Raw genomic sequence first — 12128 nt, 5'->3', positions numbered from 1 at the left:
TCATTTGATGTTCTAGGGTTTCAGGATTGTTGATTCTCTGTTTGGCTTAGTTTTTCGGATCTTTGTTGTGGAGGGACGGCATGGTGTTTCTGCCTAGAGCGCCATCTTGCCGGAAGTCTTCTATGAGTGTAAATTTTTGAAGTGCAGAAGTTTAACTGCTTTTTCCTTCATATAATTCAACTAAATGAATGAGCAAAATGCATGTTACTTGTTTAAGTTAGTGATAGTCAAGAGAAGGCTAGATAATATCTAACCCTTGGGACCACCAGAGCCTAGAGCTGTTTACCAAGAGTTAAAAAAAAAAAAATTCAATCCACAAATACTTAAATAATTTTAAATTCCTTAGCATAGCAAGTTGCCATATGAGCAACCAAGAATACCATGTCTTGTATTTTCTATTTTAATTAAGATTTGATTTGACTGAAGCCTTACTTATTTAAAAAAAACAAAGCAAAAGCCAGTTGCTGTTGAGTTGAGTTCAACCATGGCAAGGTAGAGCTGTGCTCCGTAGGGTTTTCAAGGCTGTGACCTTTCAGAAGCAGATCACCAGGACTTTCTTCTGAGGTGCCTCTGGATGGGTTTGAACTGCCTGCCTTTCATTTAGTAGTCAAGAGCTTAACCTTTTGTGCCACCTAGTTTCTCTATTATGTGCTGGACTGACTTAATTCTTTCCTGGTTCTTTGATCCTATGCTAATTTTTATGACCTTTGTATGCATTTATGTTTATCACAAATAGTTTCTTGTTCCTAATCGCTTACGTTTTCTTGAACTTTTTTTTCTCTTTTGAGCAGTCGGGTATTTTATTATTTCAGTATTGTCTTTTATTATTAAACAATGTTATTCTTACCGTAGTAAATGAAAGTGAAGTTGTGAATTATGTATATTTTAAAATACAGGATCAATCTATATGTCATCAAAATATGTGAAAATATATACAATTGCATTAAGATTTACTCTAATTTTGTTTTCTCTTTCGGTTTTTTTCTTGAAGGTTAAGTAGTAACACTGGATATGTTGCTGTTCTTAATTGTGGGATTGCTCGTACATTTGGTGTTCTTCGCCTCCATCTTTGACATTTATTTTACGTCTCCTTTGGTTCATGGGATGACTCCTCAGTTTACACCATTGCCTCCTCCAGCGAGAAGATTAGTGTTGTTTGTTGCTGATGGCCTGCGAGCAGATGCACTTTATGAGTTAGATGAAGATGGAAATTCTAGAGCGCCATTTATCAGGTGAGCGTGTCAACTAGTGCAAAGCTATGTCTTGAAAATGTTATCCTGAGTTCAAGTAAACAGCAAAATATTTTACTGTTTCTCTCACAGTGAGCACAGGGATGATGATGAGAAAGAGAATAAGGCACATGTATGTGTCTTATGGATTAGAAGTATACTGCCAGTTTATTTCCCCCAAAACATTATTTTTACAATTTTGGTAGCTGACAGGTGAATTGAAATGTATGGCCTTAACTCCTTGGTCTAACTTGTCCTAAACTTTATCAGAAGTGGATCTGAATTCACTGTATTATTTTTTTCTGAAAAAATAAGTCTGTTAAAATTTTTAAGTAATAACAAGCATAAAAATTAACCAATAATTACCATTGATTGTTTAACCAGAAAAGATAGAATTTAACTCAAAATACAACCTTCTGTAAAATAACAGAAAGTCCTCACGAGGTATACGTTATTGTTTAATGTAACTTTGCTCCTGGTAAGTGACTAACAAAGAAAAAGTCTGGTATTTCCAACTTATGGTTCCCTTACAAGTAATTGTTCTTCTGATTAGAAGCAAGTCCCTCAAAACCAATATTTAACTAAATCTCCTCATGTGCCTCTGCTAATGCTGGGGTGGGGACATTAAAACTCAAATTTAAATGGAAATTTATCTGAAACACTCTAAAACAACCTACTCTTCCGTTTTTTCACCCACCACCACTACTTTCTATACCGTAACTGTTCTATTTTTCTTTTTAGTTCTTATCACTTTGTGACATCATGTGATGTATTTATTCATTCATATGTGAATTCCATGAGGGCTGAGACTTTGTTTCATGCACCGCTTTGTCCTCAGCTCCTAGGACATAATAAGCGTTTAACAAGTATTTGTTGACTGATAGAAGAATGAGTGAATGACTAACTTTAATGCTACGTTGAATTTTCAGAAGTAGATTGTAGTGGCTTAAAGAAATGCATGATATATAGAGTAAAGATAAATAAATGAGCAAATCAGGATACTTGGCAAATAAGAATAGGAAAATAAAATCAAGCCAAGGTTAAGGTTAATACACAAAAATTCATAACATAAAGTTCCACAAATATGTAAAATATTTGGGTGAAACATTTGGATGTGGCCTAAAAAAAGTAGAGAAATGTAGTTCATTGCAGAATTAATAAAAATGTACTGCTATTAAGGAAAAACCAAGCTTTTTTGGCACTTAGCAGTTGTTTCTCCTTTAGGATGGAGCCCTAGTGGTATAGTGGTTAAATGCTCGGTTGCTAACAGGAAGGTTGACAGTTCGAACCCACCAGCCGTTCCCTGGGAGAAAGACGTGGCAGTCTGCTTCTGTAAAGATTACAGCCTTGGAAACTCTATGGGGCAGTTCTACTCTGTCCTATAGGGTCACTACAAGTCGGAATTGATTCGACAGCAATGGCCTTGGTTTGGGTTTGGGTTTTTCTCCTTTGGGTCTTACTAAAGGAAACACTGGTCATGTAGAAGGACGGAGGGGGCTCAGACAGCTAATGTGCTTTGTGTTGTGTGCCATTTTATACCAACAATTTCAAAAATCTTCCAGCTTCTTCTAAACCTGCTTTTGAAAGCCTTTGTTGCTCTTTTTTTTTTTTTTCCTTTGAGTATGGGCTAAATAGATCAAAATGTTTTTTAAAAAAAAGTATCTAAATTTCCTTATTCCTTCCCCTGCCACCTCCCCTCCCCCCCCGCCCCCGCTTTCTGTTTAAGTCTGTTTTTCATTATGTAACTCAAAAAGCTAAAAAATACTTATTTCTCTCAATATCTGGACTGTGGTTTTCAAACCATTTACTTATTATGTATGTATGTATTTTGACAAAAACAAAGTAAGTCAGTATTAAGAGGATCTAAACTGGTACTTATGAATATTTTTTTAGTGATGTATTGAGTCAAGCGTTTATCTTGAAAATGTCCTTGATGTATTTGCTGTTTATATTATTCATTGCCCTACTGGCCTTTCACTTGGAGTTGCTTTCTTTCCAAAACATTGAGAATCACTGTGATACAATTCAAAGAATTTGGATACATTTTAACAAAAGAAACTTTTTGCCTGTTTTAATCTCAAATTTATAAATATAATATCTAGTTAGGAAAGTAGCTGTTTCTGCTCCTCTCAGTTTTTTATTTTGAGAATTTACCAATTACACAGAAGTTGAAAGCATTTTATTTTGAACATCTGTATACCCTTAACCTGGCTGTACCAGTTTTTAACTTTTTCTGTTTGCATTCTCTCTCAGTGTGTGCTCAAGTGCATGCACACATGCACACACATTTTAATTATTTTTTGCCAAACAGTTTGAAATCAAGTCATGATGCTTCAGGCCTGAATACTTCAGCATGTATATCCTAAGAACAAGGGCGTTCTCCTCTTACATGACCACAATACTATCATCACATCAATAAATTTAACATTGGTGTAATAATATTGTATGTATCAGTTACCTGTATGTAACCAACCATCTCAATAGTTGATGGCTTAAAACAACAGTGCTGTATTTTGTCTCATGATTCTGTGTGGTTGTTGGGAAGGTCTGCTGGTCTGAGCTGGGCTACCACGTTTCAGCCGGTGGGAAGGCTGGGACTGGGCTCAGGTGATATTTGAAAGATTCCTTTTTAAATTTTGACTCTCTTTGTGTTTTTGATTCCTTCTGTAATAATCTGATTTTTCTGAAGCCCTATGAGAGCATTTAATTGTAGTCTATATTAACTGTCCATCTTAATATGTTTTAGGAATATCGTAATGCATGAAGGCAGCTGGGGGGTCTCTCATACACGTGTGCCGACGGAGTCTAGGCCAGGGCACGTAGCCCTGATCGCTGGGTTTTATGAAGATGTCAGTGCTGTTGCCAAAGGTATTGTCTATTTAGACAAGTTTATTACATGGAAAATTTAACACTGAATCATGTCACAAAGTAAAAAGAATACTTTGAAATACTTTTGACAAGAATTTTAGCATGCCTTGCTCACATGAACACACTAGTATTAATTTTGAAATTAAGGTTTAGTGTTTTATCATCCTGTGCTATTGAAAGAATATGACTGGTGTAACCCAAGGATCCATGTTTTTTTTTCCTAGATGTTACCCTCAAGAGTTCAAAAGTGATTCTATATTTTAGTAAGAAGTAACTGATCTGTTAATAGTTTTTTAATTTTTATTATAATTGTGGTATAATACATATAACATAAAATCTTTTATTTTGTATTTGTTCTGTGGCTTTTTTTTTTTTTTAATTTGAAGAATACTTCTTTAGGGGCTTACTTCACCATGTGTATATTACTATTGTTATGTGTGCTTTTTCCCTCTCAATTATCCGAAGGATGGAAGGAAAATCCTGTAGAATTCGATTCTCTTTTTAATGAAAGCAAGTACACATGGAGTTGGGGAAGCCCAGATATCTTACCTATGTTTGCCAAAGGTAAGAGTCATTTATTATATTTCCTCATGTAGTAAATAGGCAATAAATTAATATGCTCGTTTTTATACACTATTAATTAAAATCAATGATTTGTTGATTTTGAGACACTTGTTTTCACATTTTAACATCTCTGAAATAGGGATGTTTATTATAATGGATGGATATGTCAGTTTAATTGGCAGTGTTTTTTCCTTCTTAGCTGTAATTGAAATATAGGACATTATACAGTTGATAGTTTCATGGATTTAGTGAAACAGTATATGGCTCTACCACTTACTAGCTTTATAATCTTGGACAAGTTAGATAACCTCTCTGAGCTTCAGTTTTCCTTTTTGTAAAATGTGATGATAATAATAATTTCTATCTCATAGGTTTATTTTGAAGACTAAATCAGATAGTCCATGTAAAACATTTACATGATAAATTATTTAAGAAGGTAGCAGATATTCACATAAAGATATAAAAATTATATTTATCAATCCTATTTTAATATATTGAGGGTTTTGCCATTTGAGTTTGTTGTTCTTGTTTAGGTGTGTGAACCTACAAGTATTAGGACATATCTTGATAAGAAAATTTATATTATTTTATATAATCAGTTGGATTCCATTTCAGTTTTATGACATTAATTGCTCTTTCATTGGGAACAGAATAATTGGTTGTTTCACTTGGTGGAAGGGTTTTGTAACGTTTTGCTTAGCCGTGGGTATAATGCTTATAATTGGAATCATTGGAGAGTGTGAACTTATTTCATTTAGTTATGTGTCCTGAAAGCTAAATATACATTCAGAATTTTATATCTAATATTCATAGAACATTACGACACTGCTCAGGCTGAAAATCCTCAAACTGCTTGTCATTTTTATACTATCTTCTTTGGAAAGCAGTTTAGCTTTGTGGGGGCTGATGCTGATGGGGGAGTATAAAGTTTCTGTGGCTTGCCTTACCACCCTTCCTACTTCTGTCTGCAGTTGATGGGACAGGAACAATACCTGAATCAGAAACCGTCGAGTAGGAATGTTCATTTTTTATGGTAACCAACATGCCTACTTAGATCTTCTTTACTGGGGATATGGGAAGGAAAATAGTTAAACCCAAACCAAACCCGTTGCTGTTGAGTTGATTCTGACTCATAGCAACCCTACAGGACAGAATAGAACTGCCCCATAGGGTTTCCAGGAGCCCTGGTAGGGCAGTGGTTAAGCGCTATGGCTGCTAACCAAAAGGTCGGCAGTTTGCATCCACCAGCTGCTCCTCGGATTTTTTTTTAATAGAGTTTCCAAGGAGTGGCTGGTGGATTCGAACTGCTGGCCTTTTGGTTGACACCCTAAGGTCTTAATCACTGCACCACTATGGCTGCAGAGAATAGCTAAGCAGTGGAGTACTCATTTGAGCTGAGCTCAGCTGATGTTATAAGAGCTTGTTGTCACTACACTGTGTCTGTTCCTTGCAACCTGCAAGAAACTAATCCAGAAATTCACTAAATTAATAATATCTTGCAAATGTATAAGTTGAATATATTATTGACCCCTGCAATCTGTTTGGCAATAAGCAGTATTTATTCCTCTTTAAAAAAAAAAAAAAAAAAAGACAAACCATTGCCAGTGAGTCAATTCCGACTCATAGCAACCCTATAGGACAGAGTAGAATGGCCCCACAGGGTTTCCAAGGCTATAAATCTTTATGGAAGTGTACTGCCACATCTTTCTCCTGCAAAGAGGCTGGTAGATTCCAATTGTCACCCTTTCAGTTAGCAGCTGGGCATTTCAACCACTTTGCCACCGTGGCTCCTTATTTCCCTATGTTAAGAAAAATGCATATTTTTGTGCATATTCAATGGATAAGAGAAGTGAAATATTTGAGTTTTTTCTTGCTTTAGGAGGTTTTATAAACCAAGTAACTTCATCTATTTTAGATTATAATGTCCTAAGAGACACAATTCTTTGAGTAGTTTATTATTTATTTATTTTCTTTGAGTAATTTAATCCTTAGAGGGAGACAAACCTTGCTGCTTATTTTAATTGTTCTGTCACTTGTCAGCAGTGTGACTTTGCCAAGTTAATTGACTTACATGTACTTCAGCTGTAAAATTAGAATATGTTATTGTGAGGATGAAAAGCAAAATCATATGTTAAAGTTCATGGTATGATCCATGACACATAGTCGGCACTAAATGAATGTTTGTTATTCTGCCCATCTTTCTCCTCCCCATCATAACACGAAGTGCTTTGTGAAAAATTCTGCTTACTCACAAAACTCTTTAAATGAGTATCTCATATTTTATGACAGTTAAAAAAAATTTTTTTAAATTTATTTTTTCCAAATTTTCAGGTGCTACTGGAGATCATGTTTATACACATAGTTATGAAGCTGAAAGAGAGGATTTTGGTGCCCATGATGCAACAAAACTGGATACTTGGGTTTTTGATAATGTTAAGGTGAGTGTTATTGTGTGGTATTCCACAACACACATATTTGTACCTAAAGTATCAAAAATTGATTTGTTAATGTATCTTAGTTTTTTTCTGTTTGCCTTAACTTGAAAGTTATATATTGCAGCAGGGTATTTTAAAAATATTGAAGTCTAAGAAATTACGTGTTCCATAATAACCAATTATGGAAGTTAAATAAGTAATTTTTTAGAAGATACCTTTTAAAATACCTGTTTACAACAGTAGAAAGAACCCTACATGGGGAGTCAGGAAACCTGCATTCCATTCCTGTTTTGTTTAGTCACTGTAGGTAAACCTTCTTGATCTTTAATCGACTCACAGAACCAGCCTTTTGCAGTAATGAGGCCGTGTGAGATGTGTGAAAGCCCTTTGGAAAGTGCTGTTCAAATGCAGTGCGTTTACAACAACATAAAGTGGGTAATGTTTTTAAAACAATTCTTACTGTAAAGAAAAGATTAGACAAGCAAAAACAAGTTCACTGAATTGTACATATAGAAATTGTTGAGATGACGTGTGTTTTGTTATGTATAGTCTCACAAAACATACATACAAAAATCAAGTTAGCAAGTTAGTCATGATAAAACATCTGTGAGTATCTGAAGTGATAGAGGTTTTTGGACTATTTGATAGTGACAATTATCACAGTTTCACCGGGAATACAAAAGAATTTATGTTCTCAAAAATTGTGTGATAACCTCAGTTGTGAATATTCGCCGTTTCTTTCCTACCAATCCATTGTTCCTCATCTCCAAATTACAACACATAATTCATCCACTGTAAGAAGCTTTCCCTTATTTACCCTTAGTGCCTTTTTATCAGAAGTGCCTTTTGAACTCACATTGTGACTTCTCCATAATATAGTCATTTTTGTTATTTTGTGAATGTATTCTTCTGTACATGTCTATATGTTCCTTTATATTCACTTAGCATGAATTAAGTGCTCAAGAAGTTTTTTTGATAAACTCTGTTTCTGTTATTAGGGGTATTTCCCCTTAAAATTTTCTTTTTTCTCATAACATCATTTTATTAGCAGGAAAATGAATTGTCTTTAAGAAAATAATTAGCAAATTATTTTGCTAATCATCACTTTTTTAAAAAAAATGTAAACATTGAGGATTTATTTAGCCTATCACATGACACATATTTTAAATATTATAATACTGTATGGAGTACATATATGGCTGGGGGAGTGAAAGTTGGAACAGCTTATAATCATCACTTAATATAGTCTACTGTGTCAACATCTGGTTAAAGACCCTTGGCTACTAATTTTACATATATAGCCCAAAATCTCATGAATTCCAAAATCATGGATTTGATTCCTTGTGATTGAGCAGGGTAGGTGATATAGCTGTCTGGCTAGCCTAATTTTCATGTTTTTTTATTCTTTCTGTATTTTAACTGCTAGTGTTGGGGATAGGAGCCCTGGTGGCGCAGTGGTTAAGAGCTACAGTGAGCTACGGCTGCTAACCAAAAAGGTTGGCAGTTCAGATCTACCAGTTGCTCCTTGGAAACCCTATGGGGCAGTTCTGCTCTGTCCTATAGGGTCGCTATGAGTTGGAACCAACTCGACAGCACCTAACAACAACAACAGTGTTGGCGATACATAATGAACAAAAATATGTTTAAAAATGATAAAATGATGAAGCATTCTTAAGCTGTTACACTATTATTATTTTATTTTTGGCTTTTGCCAAAATACTTCTTTTTGCTGCTGGATTTTATTAAGTTAGATATGGGGTGAACAATGTTATGACATCGAGATACTCTTTTTATAACTTTTTTTTAAGCCTAGTAATAACACAGAAAATAGCACACTTATTTGAGCACAGGTGTCGCAACTAAAAACAAGGACTTTGAGTTTGGTAGGTCCTGAGGACAAATTTAGCAATATGAGGTAATTTAATTTTATAGTTATATATGATTTCAGTTAAATGTTTTCATCAATATTATTATTTTAAAAAATAAATGAACTGATTTTTGAATTATTTGTTACATACAGGATTTCTTTCATGCTGCCAGAAACAACCAGTCTTTGTTTTCTAAGATAAATGAAGAGAAAATAGTTTTTTTCTTGCATTTATTAGGAATAGATACAAATGGACATGCTCATCGACCATACTCAAGGTAATTATAATCTTGCATTTAATTTGATTTTTTGAGGGACACAGCTGTTCTGTCCGAATTTTTTAAAATATTTATGATGTTTTCTTTGTAATTGTAAAAACAGAACTAATATTTTAAATAACTACTGTAATGTAGGGGAAGTTCTCAACTATATGAGATATAGTAGGATGTAGTGGTGAAAATCACATCTATTGGAGCCAAACTACTATTAATATAAGTAAAATTTATTCTGCACATATATTGCATATTATTCATCTACCAGGGTAGGAAGAAAATCTATATATTTTAAAACTATTTTTAGTAAATCTTGAAATAAAAAGCATTTTTATGGTATTAACCTTTATATCACAAGAAATGTAGTTAGCCCTTCCTTGTGTGTTCCATGTAATTACTGTTGTATCTAGCACATACTTGTATAAAGTTTTGTATGTTATATTTTAGTAGCACTCCTTATATATAACAGCAAATGTTTTTTCTCAGTTTTGCAACGCATAAGTAAAAGGAAGAATCTATATGATACATTTATTCTTTATTTTGCATTTGGTTTCGATCAGTCTAACTGTAATTGTAAAGCCTATTGGGGTAGCTGCCGGTGTTAGTAATGAGTACCTCATGCTCCCCTTCTTTAACATTGTGCACTGTTTCAGTTGATGGAATTCGTACTAAACCAGCCTTATTCAACTGTATGGAAAGCTTAAATATAATTTGTTCGAAACTGTTATTATATTTTATATCACAAACAATTTAAGGGATAAAAAATCCTGTACTTGAAACAATGATATCTGTTAATATGTCAAGATCAATATAGTTTGTGTTATGAAAGATGTGAACTTGAAAGTCATATTATTGCATCTGGTACTTAAAAGGGTTCATTAAAATGTGTTTGCTAATCCATACCCTTCTTTTAGCCCATCTCCAAAAGCTACATTAAGTTCTTTTGCTTCTTTAAAAGGAAAGAAAAATTGCTTTCAACAATCTGAAGAGCGCTGATTTTTAAATACTAAAGATAAAATCTAAAAGCATTTTAGGAGCTATTGACTTTGAATGTAATGAGTTCATGTTGAATAAATGTGATTTCTATAAATTAATGTTATTTAATTTGCTCTTCTATTTCTTTTTAAACAGGGAATACAAAGACAATATTAAAAAAGTTGATGATGGAGTGAAAGAAATTGTGTCCATATTTAAACATTTTTATGGAAATGATGGGAAAACTACATTTATCTTTACCTCTGACCATGGAATGACAAACTGGGGTTGGTTTGTCTCTATGTGATATGTAGCTTGTAATTAAAGTAGTAGTAAATGAAGTTTGCAAAGATCTTATAATGTTGACAGGATTAAATTTCTTAGTATATGCAGACTGTCTAGCACATAATAACTGTACACTTAAAATGTTAGCTTAAAACAACTGATCTTATTTTAACAATCTTTTTCTAACTATAAAAGGAATGTATTCTCATTTAGAAAAGGAGAAAGATGAAAGTGTGATGAAGAAAATAAAAAGTACCTGTAATTTATCTACATAGAGTTAACTGTAAGTGAATGGCAAAAGGGGTGATGTTACGGTGATATTCCTGAGGGGCTACTGAAATTCTACCCTAGATGAGCCTGTTCTCCCTGTAAGATTCCCAAGGCAAATGCAGTGTGTGCAGAGAGAACAAGATAAAGCAAAGGTGAAATTTGGGTTCCTAGATCACAATATAGAATTCTAATGATCTAGGTTCTACCTTACAATGGGCTTCCTTTGGCTAGAGTACACTGGCCTGGAAGAAAGGACCCAGACCTGGCCTAGACTGTTTGCCCCAAGCATGGGTGGTTACTGCCCCAAAGGAGCTCTCCTGTGATCTTTCTGCCTTGGGTGCTACTCTGGCAGTGGTGACATCTCCTCAGTGTCTCCCACTCATGCCAGACAGGCCCGCCTGGTTCTAGTTTCTGCCAGGTACCCCACTTTCTGTACTCCCGTAACACCGTTTTGCTGAATACATTCTATGTAAGTCAGCCAGCCAGCCTTCTTTCCCTTCTTCTTTCCTTTGAGGAAAAGAAACAGTATGCAGGTTTTAAACTTCCTAAAAGTTTGAATGTTGGATTAGTTGGTGTTTCAGGTTCTTTTCTGTTGTATTTTGATCATTTAGCCATGTTATCAAATAACCATGAAGGCATGATTTTAATATCTGTATTACAGTATATTTGCCCTCTATACAAATATTTTTAAAATTCTTTTCCTGTTGTTTATTATGGTGTATGTTAGTCAGGATCCAATTTCATGTCTTAGTGACAGGCAACCCAAAATATCAGAGGCTTAACACAATGAGCATTTATTTCTCACTCATTCTACTTTATTCAGAATGGGCGGGCACAGGGCTGGCACATTGGAGTCACCCGGGCACCGAGGCTGACAGAGGTTCCATTTCAGCACATGCTCTCATGGGTGACTGCAGCAGAGGAGGGCATGTGGCCCAGAGTGCACGGGCTCTGACAAATATCACTTCTGCTCTCACTCTACTGGCCAAACCAAGTTACAAGATTGACTTCAAATTGGTGGGGTCCCTGCAATCCTCCCCGGTGACTGAAAGGCAGGGAACAGAAATAGTTGGTGAATATCACTAATGACTACCACATTTAGGTTATTTACTGTTTTTCACTATTATAAATAATATGATAAATATCCTTGCACATACATCTTTGACCATATGTAGTGTTATTTTTAGAAAACACTCCTAGAATTAGGATTATCTACTTTAAGTAGATATGAATATCCTGAATATTCATACAGATATTCTGAACTATTTTTCATAGTTATGTGGCTTAACTTAAAGACCAGAGCAGTTTATATTCCAGTCCCCTGTTTTGTTTTTCTTTTTGGTGGCAACTATTTTTTTTTTTT

The 12128-nt window shown here is 34.5% G+C and overlaps 1 protein-coding gene across 1 annotated transcript in view; it reads left to right on the top strand.

The window, feature by feature from the left end:
* The first annotated feature begins 994 nt into the window (after nt 1–994).
* Nucleotides 995–12128, top strand: part of LOC101354680 (GPI ethanolamine phosphate transferase 1) — a 104560-nt gene continuing 93426 nt past the window's right edge. The window contains exons 1-6 of the mRNA XM_023733944.1: nt 995–1232; nt 3976–4097; nt 4563–4661; nt 6993–7099; nt 9117–9241; nt 10367–10497. Of these exons, the coding sequence (XP_023589712.1) occupies nt 1012–1232; nt 3976–4097; nt 4563–4661; nt 6993–7099; nt 9117–9241; nt 10367–10497 (805 nt within the window). The 5' untranslated portion in view covers nt 995–1011. The remainder of the gene's footprint in view (nt 1233–3975; nt 4098–4562; nt 4662–6992; nt 7100–9116; nt 9242–10366; nt 10498–12128) is intronic.

This window comes from Trichechus manatus, unplaced genomic scaffold (genome assembly GCF_000243295.1).
Source record: "Trichechus manatus latirostris isolate Lorelei unplaced genomic scaffold, TriManLat1.0 scaffold00063, whole genome shotgun sequence".
Taxonomy (NCBI): domain Eukaryota; kingdom Metazoa; phylum Chordata; class Mammalia; order Sirenia; family Trichechidae; genus Trichechus; species Trichechus manatus.
This window is presented reverse-complemented; position numbering and strand designations above follow the sequence as displayed.